The following is a 21,602-nucleotide window of genomic DNA, read 5'->3' on the forward strand; positions in this document are numbered from 1 at the left end:
TTCATTCACATCAGCACAATTTTTGGCCTCGAGAATATTCCTTAATTTTTTTTGCACGGTCTGCTAAGCATTTAAAATGTTTTAATATTTTAGATGTCACTTTTAGTTTTTTCATAGATGATTTTCAGCCCCTTTCTGGGGCCACTTTGTATGCATCTCCTAGAATCAAGATACTATTTGATTTTGTGTTTAAACATAATCATATTTTCTATGATTTTTAAAAAATCTTGGACCTTCTCTGCCCCAACATTTAATCAGCCATTTCTCCTTTAAAGGCATATTTTCTATGATTTTTGATAGGAAAATTCAACCCTCTCACATGTAGTGTGCCAAAGTTATACCTGGTCTTATGTTTCTAGTTTATTGTATGTCATTGATATTCATCTTCTAGCCTTTTCTTGTCTTTTCTGGCTTGGTCAAATTGTTGTTAATGTCTTTTCTCCCCCTTGTTTAGTTGGACTCTGCTTTTCTAATCTCCCAGTTTAATTCCCAACTGTCCTACATCAACCTATACTTTTTTATTATTGCATCCAAACTGAGTAATTGTAAACTCCTCTCCCGCACAAATGTACTTGCTCACTCTTCCCTCACACACCTGCCAACCTACAAACTTCATAGTATCCTTCTCTCACCCACACTCCCAGTGATATCACCCCTCTTCCTAAATTCTGCTTTTTCTGAGATCAACCATCAATTTTTTTTTTTTTTGGGCCGTGCCGCACAGCATACAAGATCTTAGTTCAATGACCAGGGATTGAACCTGTGCCCCCTGCAGTGGAAGCGCAGAGTCTTAACCATTGGACAGCCAGGGAAGTCCCAATTCTAGCTTTTTGAATTGTAATTATTTATTTTTTTTCAAGGACCCTTACTTGACATTTTAATTACCATCTTCCATTTAGATTCAATACCCACTATTTTATTTCCTTTTCATCTTATCTATCTAGTCCTGTGGACTCTGAAGAATTTGTCTTAGGCTTAGCATACTTTGGGTTAGTTTCCTCAAATAAACATCAAGGGTTGTATACTGTCTCAATCCTTTTCTATCTAAAGTGCATTTTTAACACTGACATGAATATTTTGGCTGCATACAGTCTTGAGTTGCAGTTCTTTTCTCTCAGTGGTCAATATATATGTTGGTTCACTGCCTTTACTTTCCAATATTGAGGATGAGTCATCCAAAGCACAATATATTTATCTTGATTTTGCAGGTTATTTAAGCCCATTCGGAGGTTTAAAAAAGTTTTTTCTTTATGCTTGCAACCAAGGAAGGTCACCAGGATATGCCTAGGAATGTACCTTTTTTTCATTTATCCTCTCTGAGACTTGGTGAGCTCTTTCAATCTACAGATTTATGCTTTACCTCAGTTTAGGAAAATTTTCTTCTCTCATTTATTATTACTCTTCTTTCTGTTCCCTTTGTCCTTCAGGGGCTCCTATTATTCACATCTGAGTGGCTAGTCTCTTGTTTTTCCCTCATGTTTTCTACCGTTTTTTTATTTTTTCCACTTGCTCTCCTATATTAATAATTAGCTCTCATCAACGACCCTGCCCTTTTCAGCTCACTTTTTGAAAATGTTAGTCAAAGTTCAGAAGGTTTGTTTTTTGCCCTAATTAACTATCTTTGAGACATTGGGGAAAAAAAAACCCTACTCTCTCTCCCGTCAATTCTACTCTACTGGGAAACTCCTGTATTAGATGTTCATCTTGGATTTCCCAGTTCCATCCTCAGTTTCTGAATCCCTTTGTGTAAGAATATTTTTCTTTGCTTGCTCATGGCTATATGCTTTTTGTTTGTTTGTTTGTCTTTAACAGTCTCTTGAGTCAGACAGAGAAAGACAAATATACAATACTGCTTATACGTGGAATCTAAAAAAAGGCTACAAATGAACTTATCTATAAAACAGAAACAGAGTTACAGATGTAGAAAATAAACTTATGGTTACCAGGGGGTAAGGGGGGTAGAGGGATAAACTGGAAGATTGGGATTGACACATACACAGTACTATATATAAAATAGGTAACTAATAGGGACGTACTGTATAGCACAGGGAACTCTACTCAGTACTCTGTAATGGCCTATGTGGGAAAAGAATCTAAAAAAGAGTGGATGTATGTATACGCATAACTGATTCACTTTGCTGTATAGCAGAAACTAACACAACATTGTAAATCAACTATACCCCAATAAAAATTTTTTTTAAAAATTCTCTCTTGAGCAGTGGTAAACAAGGGATGGTATGAGGCATCATGTTTTTTTGTGGTAAAAGACTTAAAACCCCACAGCCGCTTTGCTGGGCAGCAGGAGGAAGCCGCTTCGTGTCAGGATTCTTCCCAGGCTGGTGGAATCCATTCCTAACTTCCTTCCTGGGAGAAATTCAGTTTCTGGGGAGCTTCCCTTCCTGGATCACTGAGATCAACAGGATTCTGTTAGACCTCCCGGGACCACAAGCAACCAGTGGGCAGATGCAACTCCTTTGCAGGGTCAGCCTGAGGCGACCAGAGGACCCAGATCCCTGCAAGTCGTAACAAGAGACAGTTCCTCTCTAACCCCGGCTTCTCACTCGAGGGCCCGCAGCACGATGAGGAAGTCCAGCACCTGTCCCCTCGCCCAGGCACCTTGGCAGAGTTCAGGAGAAGCTGAAACTCAGATGCGCCCATCCTGAAGGTTCCCCTGCAGCCTGGTGTGGTGCGGCCACTACCCACGTCTCCACACCTCCCTCACCTGTGTTTTTAGACTTTCACTCCAAAGGAAGGAATGTAATCCATATCAAAGTAGGCTTTTTTTTTTTTTTTTTAAAGCAGGGAACTACCAATAAATGACTGAAATATATCCAAATAGATTGTCTAATTACATATAAATACAATTAATCACTTTACTAACTTTGCATTTGTTATCAAAAGACAGAAGGAGTGACCTGTTTAAATGATCATAATTTATAATAAAATAGGCAACTGGAACCATTTGCATTATTATTTGCCTGGTGGGAAAACTTATATGCTTTTCAAAGACATTAAAAGGCACTAAAAAGGATTTAGCAAACTATTATGTGATTATGTATAAATACCCATATTCCCACTGATTTGCCTACTAGAATTCCTGATTCCAATTCTCCTGGGAGCAAATACCTTTTTTCTAACATAGTTTGTTAATTGTTCACAAGCTAACGTTCCCATCCTCTGAAAACCGGTATGAATCCCAAAGTGCTGAAATTTCATGGAAAACTATTATGCATAAAAATATGTCTAACTTACTTGTAATTATGGGTTATTCTGGCGTAGGGGAGAACTGTGTCAGGAATTACAGAAGGGATTTAGCAAAGTTAAGTTGTCAGTTATTTTAGTGTAGGTTAGAGGGTTTAGCGTAGGATTTCCATTCAGCAGAAGACAGCAGTTGGGAGGAATCAGGGTAGAAGCAGTGAGGAGGTTTCTTTAGTAACCTCTTTTCAATGGGTGGCTCCAGCCTGCCTCAATGAACTCAACCTTGACAGCTGCTGGACAGTGTGGAACTTGCAACGGTCCTGCTGTCGGCCGTACAGAAAGGAGGCTAGCGGGCTGCCTGCAGAACCCAGTTGCCCGGAAGGGCCCCCCAGAAGCATCCCCTAAGAATGCGTCCAATCTAGAGGTTATCTGCAAATCCTTCTTTTTTTTTTTTTTTTTTTTTTAATTTTTATTGGAGTAGAGTTGATTTGTTGTGTTAGTTTCTGCTGTATGGCAAAGTGAATCTGCTATACATATACGTATATCTACTCTTTTTTCGATTCTTTCCCCATATAGGTCATTACAGAGTATTGAATAGAGTTCCCTGTGCTATACAGTGGGTTCTTATTAGTTACCTATTTTATATATAGTAGTGTGTATATGTCAATCCCAATCTCCCAATTTATCCCTCCCCCCCCTTCCCCCTTGGCAACCATAAGTTTGTTTTCTATATCTGTGACTCTATTTCTGTTTTGTAAGTAAGTTCCTTTGTACCATTTTTTTAGATTCCACATATAAGCAATGTCATATGATATTTGCCTTTCTCTGTCTGACGTACTTCACTCAGCAGGACCACCTCTAGGTCCTTACCAGTCAGCAGTACAGCCTCGTCATTCCTAGCCTGCGAGCACCCATGACCTTGGCCCCTAACTCTTCAGTCCCCACATCGAAAAGGTCACAGTGGGACCTTTCCTCTGTCTCAAACCCTCAGAGTACATTACACCATCGGTGGGTGCTTAAAGTTGAAACTTGTCTTTTTAAGAGTGAAGGCAAGATTTGTAAGAGGATAATAAACTTTTCATAAATATTTTTGTCACATTACTTGAAAAAAATTGAAAACAATACATGAAAAAAAACCAAAATATTTCTTTCTTCTTACAATTTTCCTAAGTCAGTGTTTTGCAATCTTTTTTTTATTTTTAACCACCTCCCCGGCCAAGGAGTCTGTTTAGATATTTAGTTTCTAATCACTACACCATATGGAATTTTATTAGCACAGTTATTTTATAAATATAAACATATCAATCTCTTCTTTATATATGGCAAGAATAAGATTTTTTTGCCTCCCCAAGAATAATTTGCATCCCCTTAGAGGTGTTTTCACCTCCCGTTGAGAATTCATGCTGTACAGATAAATCAGGTTTGATGTCACGACAGCAGAGTTTAATTAGTTATTTTCAGGAATGCAGGTTGTATGAGTTCTTTAAACACCACATTTTATTATTTATTTTCCAAATTTTCATCTTATAATAATACATATGTCATTTAATATCTACTATAACAAGCCCTCTTGTCCTCAAGAAAATTATCAATAAGTGAATGCAGGTTTAATTAAAATTAAATAAATTAAATTAACAAATTTAAAGGAGTTATTGTCCTAAGAAACATTATTATATCTGTTCTTAGGATGACAGCACATAACTTGTGAAAAGATTTTTTTTTTTTAGAATGAAAATTGCAAGAAATTAGTTTAAAATGCTTGTTTTCCAAAAGAACTTGTAACTGGATTTGTGAGGCTAGCAGGTAAGACAACAAGAGATTGCCAAATTTCTGAAGCTCAGGAGAAAAATAACTGAACATAAAATGACACGCTTAATATAAATGGAACAATGGAAATTGTTCTGCCCTTTTAATTCAATGAATAATGTATGAATATTTATAGGTGACAAATTATAAATGAGCTGATTGTACTATGCAGGTCTGAGAAGATAAAATAGTAGAGATACTGCCCATATGTGCAAAGATATTTGAAATATATTATCCAAGATTTGTGTTGCAGACTCTATTTCATAATTTCAGAGAAACATAATGGATATTCATGAGAAAATGAATGCATATTTATCACAGAAAAAGATAACAGGACAAATGCAATTCAGGTAACACTATTCTCCTAAATGAAATTCAGGTTAAATAACACCCAAATAAATGATGACCTGCATCATTCCAGAGGTGTCTGTAAATCACCTGCTCTTAGTCTGTAGTGTAACTTCAATATTCTAGACAGTTAAAGAGCAAACTTTGGAGATGGATCATTGAATAATCGAGAATGTCATTATTGTGTTATTTTTTCACCCAGCAAGATACTGCCCAAATCCTATAGAAACACATGAAAAAGCTACAGCCAAAAGATACTTATTTAATTAAAGTTTCCCAGAAAATGAAATTAAACTTAATGACAATATGAAAGACTGCTGGTGGAGCAGGATGAGTTACTTTCATAATTCAGTCATTTCTTGTGATTGAGATGAAATACAGTTGTCAGATTTTGTTGGAATTAAAATAAATGGCTCTTTCACTTAATTTCATTTTAACAAATATCATAAAGCCAAATGTCTTCAGAGGAACACAGAAATCACTTTGCTAGAAAAGATAACTTCCTGTAGGACGGCAAAATGATTCTATGCTTATGAAAGCCCTTCTGCTTCAAAACACAGAACAATCATAGAAAAAGAGGAAACCAAAGAGACACCCTGGAGTTCTAAATGAGGTAAACCTCTCTCTCGACCAGAAATGCAACAGGGATATGCTGTTATAACTTCACTGTTCCCCTCTCTCTCCCACCAATTTATGAGTTTCTTAAAAGAGGAATTTTGTTAAAATTGTGAATCTTCTGTGCATAAGGCTGTGCTGATAAACTTCTGTTAAAAATCTAGTGGATATACAGATATATTTATATTTTTTATATAATAATAGGAGAGTATTGTTCAAGTTTTATTCTTTATTAAGAAAATGAGACTATACATTGTAAAATATAATTATGTTCATTATAACATGTGATTTTATGTATATTAATGACAATGAATTATCTTAGATCAAAATGAAAAATGAAACTCTTACAAAAGAAAGTAAAACTTTACCTCTTTGTGTTTATGTAGAGCCTAGAAAACAAAGAAAAGTTTTCCCTGTTTCTCAACTAATTCTAAATTTAGGTTAGTTAGTCCAAAGTAACTAAACAAGTCCCCAGCTTCACAGCAGAAGCTAAGCAGGTTAATTTATGCTTAAAGGATGTTTTTTAGACTGCAAGTTGACTCCTATTGGGTAGAGTGGTTTATTTTGGATTTTCAAAATAATTTATTCTGGAATATGTGGGAACTCAAGAAATTACTTCTCTGAAAGCTCATGGCCTCTTGTGATCTATTTTAAAGGTAAACTTTTCAAAATATTACATAATGCTATTACCTTAAATACTATGTCATTATAGTCCATAAACTTGAATTGCTGTTATTATAGCCATTTTGAGGATTAAATGAGATAATGAATTCCTTTAAAGCACTTGGCAACATAATGGAAGCTCTAAAAAAATGGTAGCTATTATGTTGTTAGTCTTACTATATTTGAATTTAACCCATGCGGATGTTAGTTGGCATGCTCTGTGTTTCTACAGCTTAAACCAAGATCGAGCTCAATGCTTATTTTCATAAATAAAATTTCACTGGGACACAACCCTTCCGAGGCCACATTCACTTTTTGCACAACAGCAGTAGAGTTGAGTAGTTGAAACAGAGGGCACATGGCCTGAAAAGCCTGAAATGTTTACTATCTGGCTCTTCAAGAAAAAATCTGTTGACTCCTGGCTTAAGCCCAAACCATCTTTACCAATTTTTTTAAAAGAGAGTATTTTATAAAAAATTAAGTGTGATTAAAATGACTTATCCAAACTCATTTAAAACAAACCATGTGCAAGTTTCTGATACAAAGAAAAGAGATAATGTGATTTGAATAAAGACCAAACATGCTTTGGGAAACTCAGACACCCCAAATCGATAAATAGATGCGGAACAAATTCTGAATGTTTCAGTAGTTCAAGAATAAAGTGATGCCTATACATTTTTTAAGTGAACTAAAGCTCTACTACGTTGTTTATGAAAATCAAATTTACTTTCAGGGGTTTGGGAAGTGGGCAACAATTAATAGAAACATATGTGCCAGATTTTACTATACAATCCTCTCTTTCTGATTTTTTTTTTTAATAATCTTTTTTTAAAAGATTTTGTGTGTGTGTGGACCATTTTTAAAGTCTTTATTGAATTTGTTACAATATTGCTTTTGTTTTATGTTTTGGTTTTTTTGCTGTAAGGCATATGGGACCTTAGCTCCCTGACCAGGGATCAAACCCGCACCCCCTGCATTGGAAGGCGAAGTCTTAACCACTGGACAGCCAGGGAAGTCCCTCTTTCTGATTTTTTAAATTAAAAAATAGCATTATATACAAAAAAGAACAATGACAAGGATTTTTCAACTACCACTGGACGCTACCTATACACTTAAATAGTATCAGTGAACTCTACAATATTAAAATATTTGAAATTTTGTTGGAATTTCTTACAGTGTGATCATAAATCAGCTAACACACATAAACACATTAGGAAAGAGATCAATTTTGTTTATGAAAAAATTAGGTAAAATTTACCGGAGGATTCTGTTCTGTTCTTCTGTTCCCAGAATGGCTTATGTATTTACTGTATAGGATTGATTTAGTACAACTGAGTATGCACACTGGGCTACAAAGGAAATGTTAATGGAATCTCTAAGTATCCAGGGCTCCCTCAGAAGCAAATATAATTTACTCCTTCCAGTGAGACAGGCATAAGGTCAATCACGTGTAGCCATTTCTGTTTTTATTCTAGGCATTTCTGTCATCAGCCTTTTTGCCTCTGGTTCTAATACTATTGTGTAATTCTTCCACCTCACCTACCTTCCCTCCTCATTCCACCCAGAGCCTTTAACTAACCTTTGGGTTTCTCGTTCCCTGTTAAACAATTTCTTCTTCACTCTCGATCTCTGAGCACAGAGTCCGCTTCTTCCATCCTTGCCTCTACCGGTCCTGTCCCAAATGCATGACTCCCCCCACTGCCCTGTCCAGAAAAGGATACTCATGCTCCAATGCCCCGTGTGGCCCATGGAGGACAATGTGTGGAGGAGGAAGAGACGCCCCATCCATGACTCCTCCACACCCCTTTGAGATGTACTCCGTCAGGTGAAAACACCCTCTCCCACACTCTCCCCATGCCCTCGATAGAGGGCCCTCTATTGATCTCTATTCATTTCTCTGTCAGTCACTCTCCCATGCCACTTACACTCCTTTCCAGAAGAACTGGCCTCACGCCCAATGACGTGTGTCACTGTGAAGATTTAGCCAACACCATACCCCGATAGTTCCCTGCCATTTTTGCCTTGACTCCATCATTACATTTGAGCCACCCACATCCATAGAACACCCTAGATTTTGTATTTAGTTACCCAGAATTATTCTGAAATATAAATCCTGCACCCCGCTCTCTGATCACAACCTTACCTTCTAGCTCTCTTACTCCATCCCTTTAACTATACCTGTTCATTGACCATTGGAGACCCTTGATCCTTCATTTTTACTCTTTCATTCTCCTCTTATTTTCCCTCTTTTCATATCCAACCTAGACCACAGGGTCATCATTTCAACTCCTTTGCCAACCACCCATGTTCCCTGATCCCTTGTCTCTCAGCTCCACTAGACTGAAAAAGCTCTAAAGTTGGACCAATCCGAATGTTGCCTTTCTTCTCCCCTTTATGAAAGGCCAAAGAAAGTCACAGGCCTGTCTCAATTGGCATCACTATAAATTTGTAGTCTCAGTCTTCAGTGCTGCATTCGATGTATCATTCATTAGCTTTTTTGCATTCTCCACATTACCCGTGTCCTATCTCTCTTCTCCACCAGCTTCCCACTTTACCGTCTCATCATCAGGTTGGATGGAGACCTTGCTTCCTACTTCACAGGACAGACGGAAATTACTTGATTGGGATTCCTTAAAGTCCCATCCCTGTGTTAGAAATTCACCTGCAAGGATGACTCTTGGTCCATGTTTCCCTCTGCTTTCAATGACAAGCCATGCTTTCTGTGCTGGATTTGCAGCAAAATTATACCCATTTTTCAGGTGTTGGGCTGGACATAATTTCTTCATGAGCCCCTGTCATTTGTTCTCCACAGCATAAAAAGTTGTTATTGTTCACTGTCTATATTTTTGCTAAACTGTAAGCTCCATATACGACACAGCTATCAGGCAGTGTCACATCACAGAGACTCTACTACAGTGAAAGTCTAATACTAATGATATTTTCTTACAGGAAACAAACCTCCACAAGAGGGGAATTCATAAGTGACTCCTTAAAAGGTTCTTGATACCCACATAGATGTTTATATTCAATGGCTGTATACTATCAATTCTTTTTCTGAAAAGTTGATGTGTTGGTGGATTGACTTTTTATTAACCAAATCCATTTTTAAATGCACTGGGAGAATTCTGCATATATAAGAGAACTCAACTATAAGGCAAATTGATTTTGTATATGCAAAGTGGTTTTGTAATAAAAATAATCACATTGCGATGTTTCTGCTTTTTAAGTTGTCTTTTTCACATATTGGATTTCTTGAAGTGTAGCACAGCTGGATATGCATTCCTCACTTATATGATGAATGGGTTTCAAAAGAGCTGTCTGTCAATCAATTTTTACATAAATACATAACCACTGAATTCTAAGATATATTTTAGAAATGATTTTTTACAATGAAAAAAAGTAGTGGTCTCTGGAAATCATTAAAAAATATTTAAGAATCAAATATTAACAAAGTTACCCCAGCAATAAGAAGTCTATTACAAAACTCTGGTATGGGATGCGGGGTGCTGGATGATGCTGATTTAATCACTAAACCTACCTGTTCCTGACTGGACATCTTTAGTGCAGGTTGCAACACCTCAGATTTTTAGAACAGAAATCTTTCAGTTTCTCTCCAGCCCCCTCCTTGGTACTGTTGAGCTAACTTGCTCATTTATAATATTCTGAATCTCTGCTTGCTTACACTTAGGAGGAAACAGACTAACACAACATGACAAAGCAGAGAAAATGAGAGGTTGATAGGAAAACAGCAAGATGGCCAGAGTAACACCCAGGGCAAGGTTACCGTGGCAATGTGACACACTGTAGGAAAGATCACTCAGGCCCAGGGTGACAGGAAACAAATCAGGCAACACGGTGACCAAGGGAAACACCTCCGAAGCGGACAATGAATCAGCTTTGGTCAAAGTCAAGTAATTAACAAACTGCAATTGATTTTCACATTTAAAAAAGGTGCTATGACTAGCCGAGGTTTTCGCCTACCTTGAAAAGTGATCTGCACCCCGTGAGCTGCTTACCTCCGCAAGATAGAACTCGTCGTATTGCCTTCTGAAGGTTTCTCCTTTGTGATAGTTGCTGGCAGCCACTATCACGTCCACGGTCACCATGCTCAGGATGAACATGTGGAAGACGGATGACCGCATCATTTGCTGAGGAGGCAAAACAGGTGAACTCTTAACAAAGAAACAAACCCATGATTCAACATAACTATGTGCTTAGGCCTTGGTCTGCAACATCTTTGTGACATGCTGCTGTGTAGAACAGTCCTTTTTTTTAAAAAAAATTATTTTATTGAAGTATAATTGATTTACAGTGTTGTGTTAATTTCTGCTGTACAGCAAACTGATTCAGTTATACATACATATATTGATACATTCCTTTTCAGATTCTTTTCCATTATGGCTTATCACAGGATATTGAATATAGTTCCCTGTGCTATACAGTAGGACCTGTTGTTTATCCATTCTATATAATAGTTTGCATCTGCTAATCCCAAACTACCAATCCATCCCTCCTCCACCCCCTGCCCCTTGGCAACCACATGTCCAGAACAGTCCTTCTAAGATAACTTGATGAATGTCACTAAATATTGTGAGCAAAGGAATCATTTTTGTGCAGGCAGCTAAAAAATAACTGGGGAGAGAGTTTCAGAGACTTTTGGTTAAAAGCCGAAAATACATTTCATTGAACTTGTATATAGCCTATATCTTAATTTTCACTGATTAGTTAGGAAGCTTTTATCCTTACTACTGACTCTATGCAGAAATTATTTTTGGAAAGCTGATACCACATAACAAGTATTGCTTTATTCTGTTAAGAGAAAGAGCTACTGCTGAGGAAAGCATTTTAGAGATAAACATAAAACCAGAAAAGTGGGAGAAACCTAAGATCTATTTATTTTTAAATTTATTGCCTCAGTAAATTATTTATTTCTTTAAATTACTATTTTTAATAATTTACTCTCTATGTTTTAAACCACTTTATTGAGGTATGGTTGACATTAAAAAAAGTGGTACATATTGAATGTATACAACTCAATGAGCTTGGGGGTAAAAATACACCCATGAAAGCATCACCATCATCAAGGCCATATACATATCTGTCACCTCCCAAAGCTTCCTTTCAACTCCATTATTATAATTATTAGTGGTGAGAACACAACATAAGATCTATCCTCTTAGCAAATTTTAAATACACAATAGAGTATTGCTAACTACAGGCACTTATGCTGTATAGTAGATCTTCAGAATTTATTTATCTTATATATTGGAACTTTGTACCCTTTGCATAAATATGTTATTGAAAATTACACTACAACTAATAATAGCTAATGTCTATATTTATAATTATTATGTGCCTGGAGCTGTTGTAGGTGCTTTACATAAATTAACACATTTAATGTCATAACGGCCCTAGGAAGTTACTCTAACTTTATAGAGAAGGAAACTGAGGCTCAGGGAAGTTAAATAACTTTCTCTCTGTCACACACATGTTGAAGATGGAACCACAATTTGGACCCAAGTCTGGTCCAAGTCTGCTGCCTACACTGAGGTGAAATAATTAGGCATTCCAAAAAAATGACTATTATTATAATAGCTGCCATGTATTGAATACTATAAGTATGTTATTTATTTCATCTCTTTTCATCTCCACCATATACACAGTGGGATATATTACTCACTTCTTCCAGTGAGTTCAGAAAGATTAAGTCATTTGTCCAAGGCCACACAGCAAGTATACAGCAGAGCCAGGCTCTGTACCCATGTCTGTTTAAGTCCATTCTGGGAGCCCCTGCCCACTGTGGGGTAGGAAGTATATAAAAGGACAGAGTAGAAGCTGAAGGCCCTGGGCAGAAGAAGGAGGAGAGAGAGGCTGACCACATAACAAACCACTGAATCACATCCCTTGGCGCCAACTGCCCAGGGGCTGGTGCCACCATGTAGCAGGGTCTCGTCTGTTCTTAGTACTTACAGACACCTACGGACGCCATTTGATCTCGACCTGACACTCCTTCGGTCTTTGCAATTGAAAGAACATAACTAAAGCAGGACCTAAGAACAGAAAAAGAGGCAAAGGATGCCTCTGGACCCACCACTGGCTCTCTGCATCCACATGTGCACATCCATATGGCTTCATGACCCTGCAGTCAGCAACAGCACGGGCTCTGAGCCAAAGTGCATGGAGCTGAAACTCTACCACATACGAACTCTGGCCCTGAGCAAGATGCTTAAACCTCTCTGTGCCTCAGTTTTCCCATCAGTAAAATGGAGACAATACTGGCTACTCTAAAAGTTGTTATCATAAACAAGTAAATATCTGTAAGCTCTTACATCAGCACTTGCACATTATAAATGTTCTATTAAGATTTGCAGTAAAAAAAATGCAATTCTGTGAATGAGGTATTTTTCTGTTCAGGAATGAGAAATAAACTGCACCAGGTCAAAGAATTAATTATGTTGTATATTTGAGTCCAGAACCAAGTGAGATAAATAAAAGTAATAAAGTCTAATAATGTGAGAGATGTCAGAGCCATTGGAAAAGCAGATATTTAGTAAGGTTGTGTGTCACCATGGCTACTGATGCATTCTTACATCCATTTATTTGCCCTTGACTTTATTTTATGGGCAATACAAAATCAAGTTCCAGAACTGTCAATCAACATATTTAAATGCACATCAATTTGCTTGCAGGAACTACTGACCTTCATAAAGTAGATAAGCAAATCAGTGGCCAAGTTTCTATCCTCATTAGAATTTTTATTTAGTCTTTCTTGCATTGTGAGAGTTAAATTCCATAACTATTATTCCTTTTCTATGCTCTTTTCAATATAATGTTCTATTAAAAACATTTCAACTGATTTCCACTTCATCTGCATGACAGAAAAGCCACAACTTTCTATTTTCCTTAGCTGTGGATTTATGTCTTAAGTAAACTGTTATTACTGAAAGGTCCAAACAAAGCTTTTAGCCATGGCTGTCAAAAAACTTTTAAATTGGTTTTGTGACTGTCACAGCTTCACTTTGGTGCTGTCATTATAATTAGGTTGTTTTTTGTCTGAATGTCTACGTATCCCTGTTGGTACAGAGTCATTAAAATAATCACTTACAATGGATTTTGATATGCTATAACCACCATTGCTCGGCTGACTTTCTCCAAAGTAATAACTTCCAAATATTAAATAAGAATTAAGGTAATCAGTATGTGCAGTAGCCAAATTTAAATAATAAAACCAGTAACTTTAGCTTTAAACGTAGAGCTAGCTACATAGACCACTTCAACTCAATCCAATTCAACCAACGTTTGAACTTGGCTACAGGCTTCCTTAATGTAGAACGGCTGGCAACATTACACTTAGAGTCACGCTTACATCTATAGGACAGTCCAAATTTACACCCCGCGATTTTTCATTTTGTTGTAAAAATTAATGTAAAGGAAAATGTTAAAGTTGTAAGTGCCACAAAATATTATATAACTTGAGATTTTCACAATTGTATGATTTAATATGGATGTAGGCTATATAGATAAACATACACATACATATATGTATGTATATATGTATGTGTGGATATATATTTTTATATATGTGTATCTATCTATATATTTATAGATATATTTAATATAAGACTCTTCAGATCCTGCATACACATTAGATTTTTAAAAATTCCCTTCAATTGCAATGTCATTTTGATTTATATTTTTAAACCATCAGAAAAATTTTGCACGTGTTTTGAGTTTGGCTTTGATCCAAGACCTACTGATTTCTGTATGTGACCGCTGGAATTATCAACATACGAAGAAGAGACTATAGCAGAGTCACCCCCAAGGCAGCAACGTCAGGAATGCTCAGAAGCCTTGCTACTCAAAGTGTGGTCTGTGGACCAGCAGCTTCCTGCGGGTGTGTCAGAAATGCAGGGACCCACTGAATCAGAATCTGCATCTTCAGCCCTGATCAATGTGGATAGTAAAGTCTGAGAACCTCTGTTGCAGAGGAAACTCCTAAGTAGCAGGTTAAACTGGGTGACCTATAAAATGTTTTACGCATTCACAATTTTATGATTCTAAAAGCCTGTAATCACTGACTAAAACATATAACAAATACTGGCTGGCATATTATATGGCACTATGTCAAGATACATCATCACAAAAATGGATGCCCACCTCCCCCTGCCTCCTTCAACTCCAAGATCAAAAATCAATTAAACCACTTTGGCTTCATGAGACAAAAGTATGTGTTGGTTTTTCAACCATTTGGAGAGGATTATGAAGATACCAGCACAAACTCTTTCATAAAGTCTAGGAATGTGGGTGGCCTCTAGAATCTGGAAAAGGCAAGGCAACAGTTTCTTCCCTAAAATCTTCAGAAGTAATACAGCCTTACGAATACATTGATCTTAGCCCAGCAAAACCCATTTTGGACTTCTAACCTGTAGAACCATAAATAATGAATTTGTGTTGTTTGAAATCGCTGAGTTTGTGGAAATCTGTCACAGTAGCAATAGGAAACTAAAGCAAGCACTGTTGGTGATTTTGACATACACCCGCTCAAATCATCTCCTATGAAACAGGACCGCAGACATCTGCCCAGTGCTACAAAATTCTACCCGATCAAAGGGTTCCACCGAAAAAAAAAGAAGAACAGGAAAGGTCACCTTTCTTCACATTAGTTCTGAGTTCTACTGTGAAAGGAATGCTCTCAAAGACAGAAGTCTATGCCAAACCTGGATAGGGATCCTCCCTCAATTCAAATCGACGTCCACAAAATGTATTATCAAAATAAGAGCTCATATTTGAGGGCTTGGTTTGTGCCAAGCCTCATTCCAAGCATATCACATTCTGGTGTAAAAATTTCATTTAATCCTCAACAACCCTGTGAAAAAGGTGCATTTGTTATCCCCTCACCTATGGAGAAGCAGGGAAGGATGAATCGATTTCCAAGTTCACAGACTTAGAAAGTAGTCTCATTTGTTTTGAGTCCAAAGCAAATGCTCTCCTGCCTCCTATCAGGCAGTCAAAATGCAGCTGACTCTGCCTACATATTAAAGAAGAAGCAGCTCCCATGGCAAGTGTTTGTGATTTAACAGAGGGTGTAAGTTTGGGAACCCTATATTTGAAAGCTGAAGATGACCTGTTCTTCACCGAAGGGTCTAAGATTGCCGTGGTGTAAAAGAATGTCAATTTTGAAGGCAGCCTGAGCTGGGTTCAAATCTTGACTCTGTACCCGATGTAACTTCTCTGTGACTTAGTTTTCTTATATGGGAAATGGGTGTAATAACATCTACATCTCTAGGCTGGAACATGAATATAAATGAGACTATTTAGTACAGAGTCTAAACAGGGTAGAGTCTAAATAGTATAGATGCCATAGCAGGCATCTTACACTCCAAAACTCTTATTATTATTGCTGTATTTGAAAAGGTATTTAAAGGTAGAGACACAGTCAGCTGTTTATGGGGAAGGTACGAATGTATAAGAGGAGAAATCAAGTGGAAGATACAAGTGATCTTGAGAGGGACCAGGAAAATTTATAGATTTTCAAAAAGGTCTTAAGGTGTCTCATTTTTAGTGGTATGAATGCTTAAGTACTTCACAGGAGTTCTTCCTATTAATTTGTTCAGTAATTTTTCCTATAGAATAGTGCCTTATAGATTCTGAAGACTCTGCACGCAAACATCTAACAAATCAAAATTGTGGCTTAAGAGGCCACAATAAGGATAAATTTGGATAATAAACAGTACAGCCCAGAACTCAAATCTTTCTCTAAATAGCTGCTTGAGTGAATAAAATACCCTACTGTGGTAAACAAATTTCATGCACTGAACACTGTATCAGCCATGTACAGAAAGTTGTGTTTTAATTAGATTTCAAAATAAACATATTTGGAGAACAATGCAATTACAAGATGAAATTTTCAGAAACCGTCTTGCATATGAGCCATGAGCGTAAGAACAAGAACATAATGTAAAAGACCAAGGGCACAAAACCTAAAATAAATCTCCCATTTCCCTTCCCTTATTTAGAAGACATCCGGATATTTGTTACTCCTACTATCAATACACAAAATACTTCTGTCTAATATAAAGCATTTCTGTTAAACAGGAAATATCTTTATAGCAATACCGAAAACAGAACCATTAGATATCCTTAAAAACTCTGCTTTTCCTTTCTGCCTGCTGCATGTCCTTGGAGAACCAGAGGGCAGAGGGCAATCTACAAGTGACTTCCCACAAAGGTACTGACCATCTATGGTACCAGTGAAAACTACACCCACTGTCATGCCCTGATTGGTTTGCTTCTTTCCTGAACAGTAAGCTGGGGAAGAGAATCCCACACACACGCAGAAGTCAAATTGTAGGAAGAAGGAAGAGGGGCTTGGTAAGACACTTTCGCCTCTTGGCTACCGTGAGTATATCACTCTGTCGGAGTAAGCCTAGATGTTAAATCATAAATTGCCCACAAATATCTATGACTGCTGTTAATATTTTTCAAAACTCCTGACTCCACTATGTGAACTAGTTTTTAACAAGAAGAAAAACATGCCTGGTGGAAGAGAAATGCGGCCAAGGACTGATTGTAATACTAAGCCAGTGATGTTTGAATTCCCTTTAGCCTGTGTGGAGAGCCTGAAATTGCCTGAAATTGAACCCACCTCTGCATCCACAGCCTTGGCAGTGCTCTCCCATCCCACTCTCATTCTGAACTTAGCCATGTGATTTGTTTCAGTCAGTGAGACAATCCCAAAAGTGATGTACGTAGACACTTGGAAAATACTTGTGAGTTGTGACTTCCTCTTGCAGCTCTTGGAGCCCTGAGCCACCACATTAACACTACAGGTTGGTCTGTTTCATGGTGGCCACCAGTCCCGTCATCCCCTCTATCCCAACAGTCAGCCATGTCTGGAAGCAGAGATGAGGGCTGGTGAGCTAGCTGATGATGCTGGCTGACTTCAGATCAAAAGTGAGCCCAGCCGTGATCAGCTGAGATGGTCTCAGACTAGCGTGTTTTGGGAAGGGATCGTTGGCATCCACTTAAGGGGAGAGTAAGAATTTGTGTCTGCTGTGTGGGAGGTTGTGTAGTTCTGTACATGAAAGCACACATGTGTGCACATTCACATACAACCCCCCAAATATTTGCTAAGCGCTTATCATGTGAAAGCTATAGTGGAAGCAGCTGGAAGCAGAGAGAAACTGGCCAAATACAATCAAGGAGTCAGCGATCACTGCACTGTGGAAGCTTTGATCTGATTTTGAGGGCAGGGACCTTAGCATGGGGTAGAGCGGATGATTCAGAGAAATTCAAAAGACTGAATTAATGACAGAATTGAAGACCGATCAGATTTGGGGAGGACCAAGAGGGGTGCATTATAGGTTGGTGTTCAGGTTTCTGGAGATGCAGGAAAAGCCTGATGTCTATGTGGGGATGGGTGGGGGAGGGGTGACGTGTTCATGAGAACACCTGGGAACGTGTCTGCTGGACATTTAGAAATACACTGCAAAGATTCAGAAAGCAGAGTGAGAAGGGAAAGCTGTGACACCACTGGACCATGAGTGTGCATGACAGCTGACTTTCTGGAATTGAGTAGAACACTCAGAGTGAACAGCGTTAGGAGAGAACCATGTGCTAATAGTAACGACAATCATCCCTGTGGGCTGAGTGACCTGCTGCATCCCACACATAGCACTAGGTATTTTATGTGCCTCACTTCTAATTCTTACCACCCCCTGAGAGATGTTTTTATCCCCATTTTTCAGGTCAGGAAACTGAGTCTCTGGGAGATTTAGCCAATTGTCCGAGGTTCTCCTGGGCCATACTGTCTGAGCTGGGCCACACATGGGTCTTTAAGGATGGGAGAGGTTTGCCTGTACATGGAACCTACATTCCCCTGGGCTCAATCAATTCTTGAAATTATCTGCCAGTTTGTGGGAAGGTTTATTAAGAAGGCAGACATTTAAGAAGTGCCTAGAATGTCACCTTGTCACTCGAAATACACATTTCACACAATCTACCCCTCCTCCCATCTTCGCCTTCAAGGGAAATTTTCTCAAAAAGCATTAAAACACTATAGTAGTAATTTTGCCACAATTTGACCTACTTATGGTAAAAGCCTATTATTTCTGTTCTTTATAGAAGGAGGCATACGATGGGATGTTACCAGAGAGAAATTGAGCTCAAGGAGGCCAGGTCTCAGGCATACTTCCATTTCCTTGTCACTGACTTCCTTCAAGATAATAGAGCACTGGGTGTGTGTTGGAAGATGGCTCAAAACCGTGTAGCCACGTCTGTCAAACTGTCAAGAGATGAAAACTCCTACCTGAGAGGCAGGAGAAAAACAGCTTGTCACAGCAGCAGCCCAGGAATGAGGCTCTAATTTAGCCGTGTTCTATTTATCATGCATTAGGGTGACCTCTTCAGGGCTGCTGTTGCTTATGCTAAAATGAGTTTAAACAGCTAAGTAACCGGTTGATGCTAAAAGAGTCGATTGTAACTTTTCCCTATGCTGAAACTCACACTTAGAGACACACTTAAAGAAAATTTCTAAATGGTTTTGGTAACACCACATAAAAGAATTACGTTATTGCCTGAAGATGGTAGAGTGTAAAATGTGCATACATAGGCCAAGTATTAATATTTTGGATTTACCTTTCTAATATTTTAATGTCTTCCCAGTTAGGTAGAAGTGATATGCCCTTTAGAATCTCACAGAATTTCTGAAAATCATTTGGAAAAATCAACAGGTAAATGGGCAACAAACAGGAATAAGCAATCTATAGAAAATATAAGTCGTCTATGTATATATGAAAAAATGCTCAACAACCATAGGCTTTAATCAGGGAGATTCAAATTTAACATCATGATATATCATCTCATGCCATCAGGTGTAAAAATCTAACAACATCAAGTGTGGACAAGGATGTGAAAGAATGAGAACTCTTAGTCTTGCTGGTAAGAGTAAAAAGTGGCACTTTCATCTGGGGAGCCATCAGGCAACAGCTCATAAAGCCTAAGTTTGTTCATATCCTTTAACCGAGCAATTGTTCTCCTAACTATATATGCTCAGATAATTCTTACACGTGTGCACAAGAACGCGAGGGCAAGAAGGATATTAGAATGTCTGCAAGAGCAAAACAATAAAAAACAACCTCAATGGCCATCAATAGAATGAGTAAGTGAATAAATGGACAAATTGTGAAATATTTTTGTAGTAGGATAACATACAGTGATGAAGATGAAGTGGTTAAAAACACGAGGTCGACTGCCTGCGAGGAAATTCCCAGTCAGTAACTAGCTATGTGACCATCATCAAGTTACTTAGGCTCTCTGTGCCTCAAACTTCTCATTTGTTAAACAGAGATCGTAATAGTACCTACATTTATGATGTTATGATCATTAAGTAATTTAATACCTCTGTGATATTTTGACTTAAAATAAGACATACATATTTGGTCTTTGTCCTGGTCCCTGCCACAGATCTCTTAAAACCCTTGATATTTCCCATGATGAGAGGGATAAAGGTGTCTTTTCTCATGTTACTGTGGTGACCTTGGAAAGCACCTAAGGATAAGGGCTGGTCGCCAAAGGAGCCAACAACCAAAGGATTAGAGGGTTGGGACCAAAAGTCTGGGGCGAGGAGAGGGACTGGGGATTGAAGCAATCACCACTGGCAATGATTTAATCAACCCTGTCCATGCAATGAAGCCTCCACAAAACCCCAAAAGGACAGGGCTCAGAGAGCTTTCGGGTTGGGGAACACATTGAGGTGTTGGCAGACTGGCTCTCAGAGAGCATGGAAGCTCCGTGCCCCTTCCCCATACCTTGTCCTGTGCCATCTGTTCTATCTGGCTGTCCCTCATTGCATTGTTTTATAATAAGCTGGTAATCTAGTAAGTAAAATATTTTTCTGAGTTCTGTGAGCAGCTCTAGCAAATTATTCGAACGTGAGGAGGTCATTGGCACCTCCAACTAGAGCTGGTTGGTCAGAAGCCCAGGTGACATCTGAAAAGGAGGTGGCGGGGGTAGTCTTGTAGGACCGAGCCCTGAACCTTTGGGCTGAATTCAGGGTACTCAGCTGGTGTCAGAAAATTGCTTGGTGGTGTGAGAAAACTCTCTCCCCTCCCCCAGTTTGTCCTTAACTTAGGAATGAATTTATTAGGAATTGCATAGATTTAGATCATGACTCATTTCCTTATTAAATGTGGTATGAATTTCATTAATAAACCTGAAAAATGTCCTAGCAAAATTAACTCTGTTAACATTAAGTGAATTAACTAAAAATTTCAACAAGTGGCATCAGAGAGCTCAGCACGCAGAACCTATGAGGTCAGTAAGACGGTCCTGCTTGCCCACGTGCTCCAAACTCGTGGCTGTGAAGTTCAGTGTGAACGCATGTGTATTCTCACTCATTATAAAAACAGAAAAGACCACCCTAAGGGCCCCAGACTGAATCCTTTCCTGTATGCCTGCATATGACTCCCATTATGATTATAATTATAGCTATAATTGCATTTATAATTTGTCTCAGAACACAGAATGGAATTTGTAGGGTTTCAAACTGCAGACCAAAGGTGCCTATTTTTTCCTTGATAAATGGCTCTATAGAGCCTATTATTCTGTAAAAAAGTGAGAGGATCTCTAAGGTCCCTAATTCAATTGATACCCCCATAATCAACCTATGTAAAGAGGGGGTAGAAATACCACAAATATTGCAACATTTGAAATAAGGTAAAATGTGTGTAGGGATGAGGGGAAAAATTTTTTTTAAATAAACAACAATAAAAAATTTGTTCCTATTGCTTAGATCCTAATCACTGCTTACAGGAATATATAAAATCCTGATAGATTTATTCATGCAATGTAAAAAAAGGTGTATATACATATACAGATATACACATATGTCTTTTAAATAGATAGGTAGATAGATACAAACATACAGAGAGAGAGAGTGGAAAAAAAATAAAGTATTATACATCAAACACCCA

General features: G+C 38.1%; 1 protein-coding gene across 1 annotated transcript in view; it reads right to left on the reverse strand.

The window, feature by feature from the left end:
* Positions 1-21,602, reverse strand: part of NALCN (sodium leak channel, non-selective) — a 264,944-nt gene that overhangs the window by 160,648 nt on the left and 82,694 nt on the right. Inside the window, 1 exon segment of the mRNA XM_059902583.1 lies at positions 10,647-10,778. Coding sequence (XP_059758566.1) covers positions 10,647-10,778 — 132 coding nt within the window.

The sequence above is a fragment of the Balaenoptera ricei genome, chromosome 18, assembly GCF_028023285.1.
Source record: "Balaenoptera ricei isolate mBalRic1 chromosome 18, mBalRic1.hap2, whole genome shotgun sequence".
NCBI classification, from domain to species: Eukaryota; Metazoa; Chordata; class Mammalia; order Artiodactyla; family Balaenopteridae; genus Balaenoptera; species Balaenoptera ricei.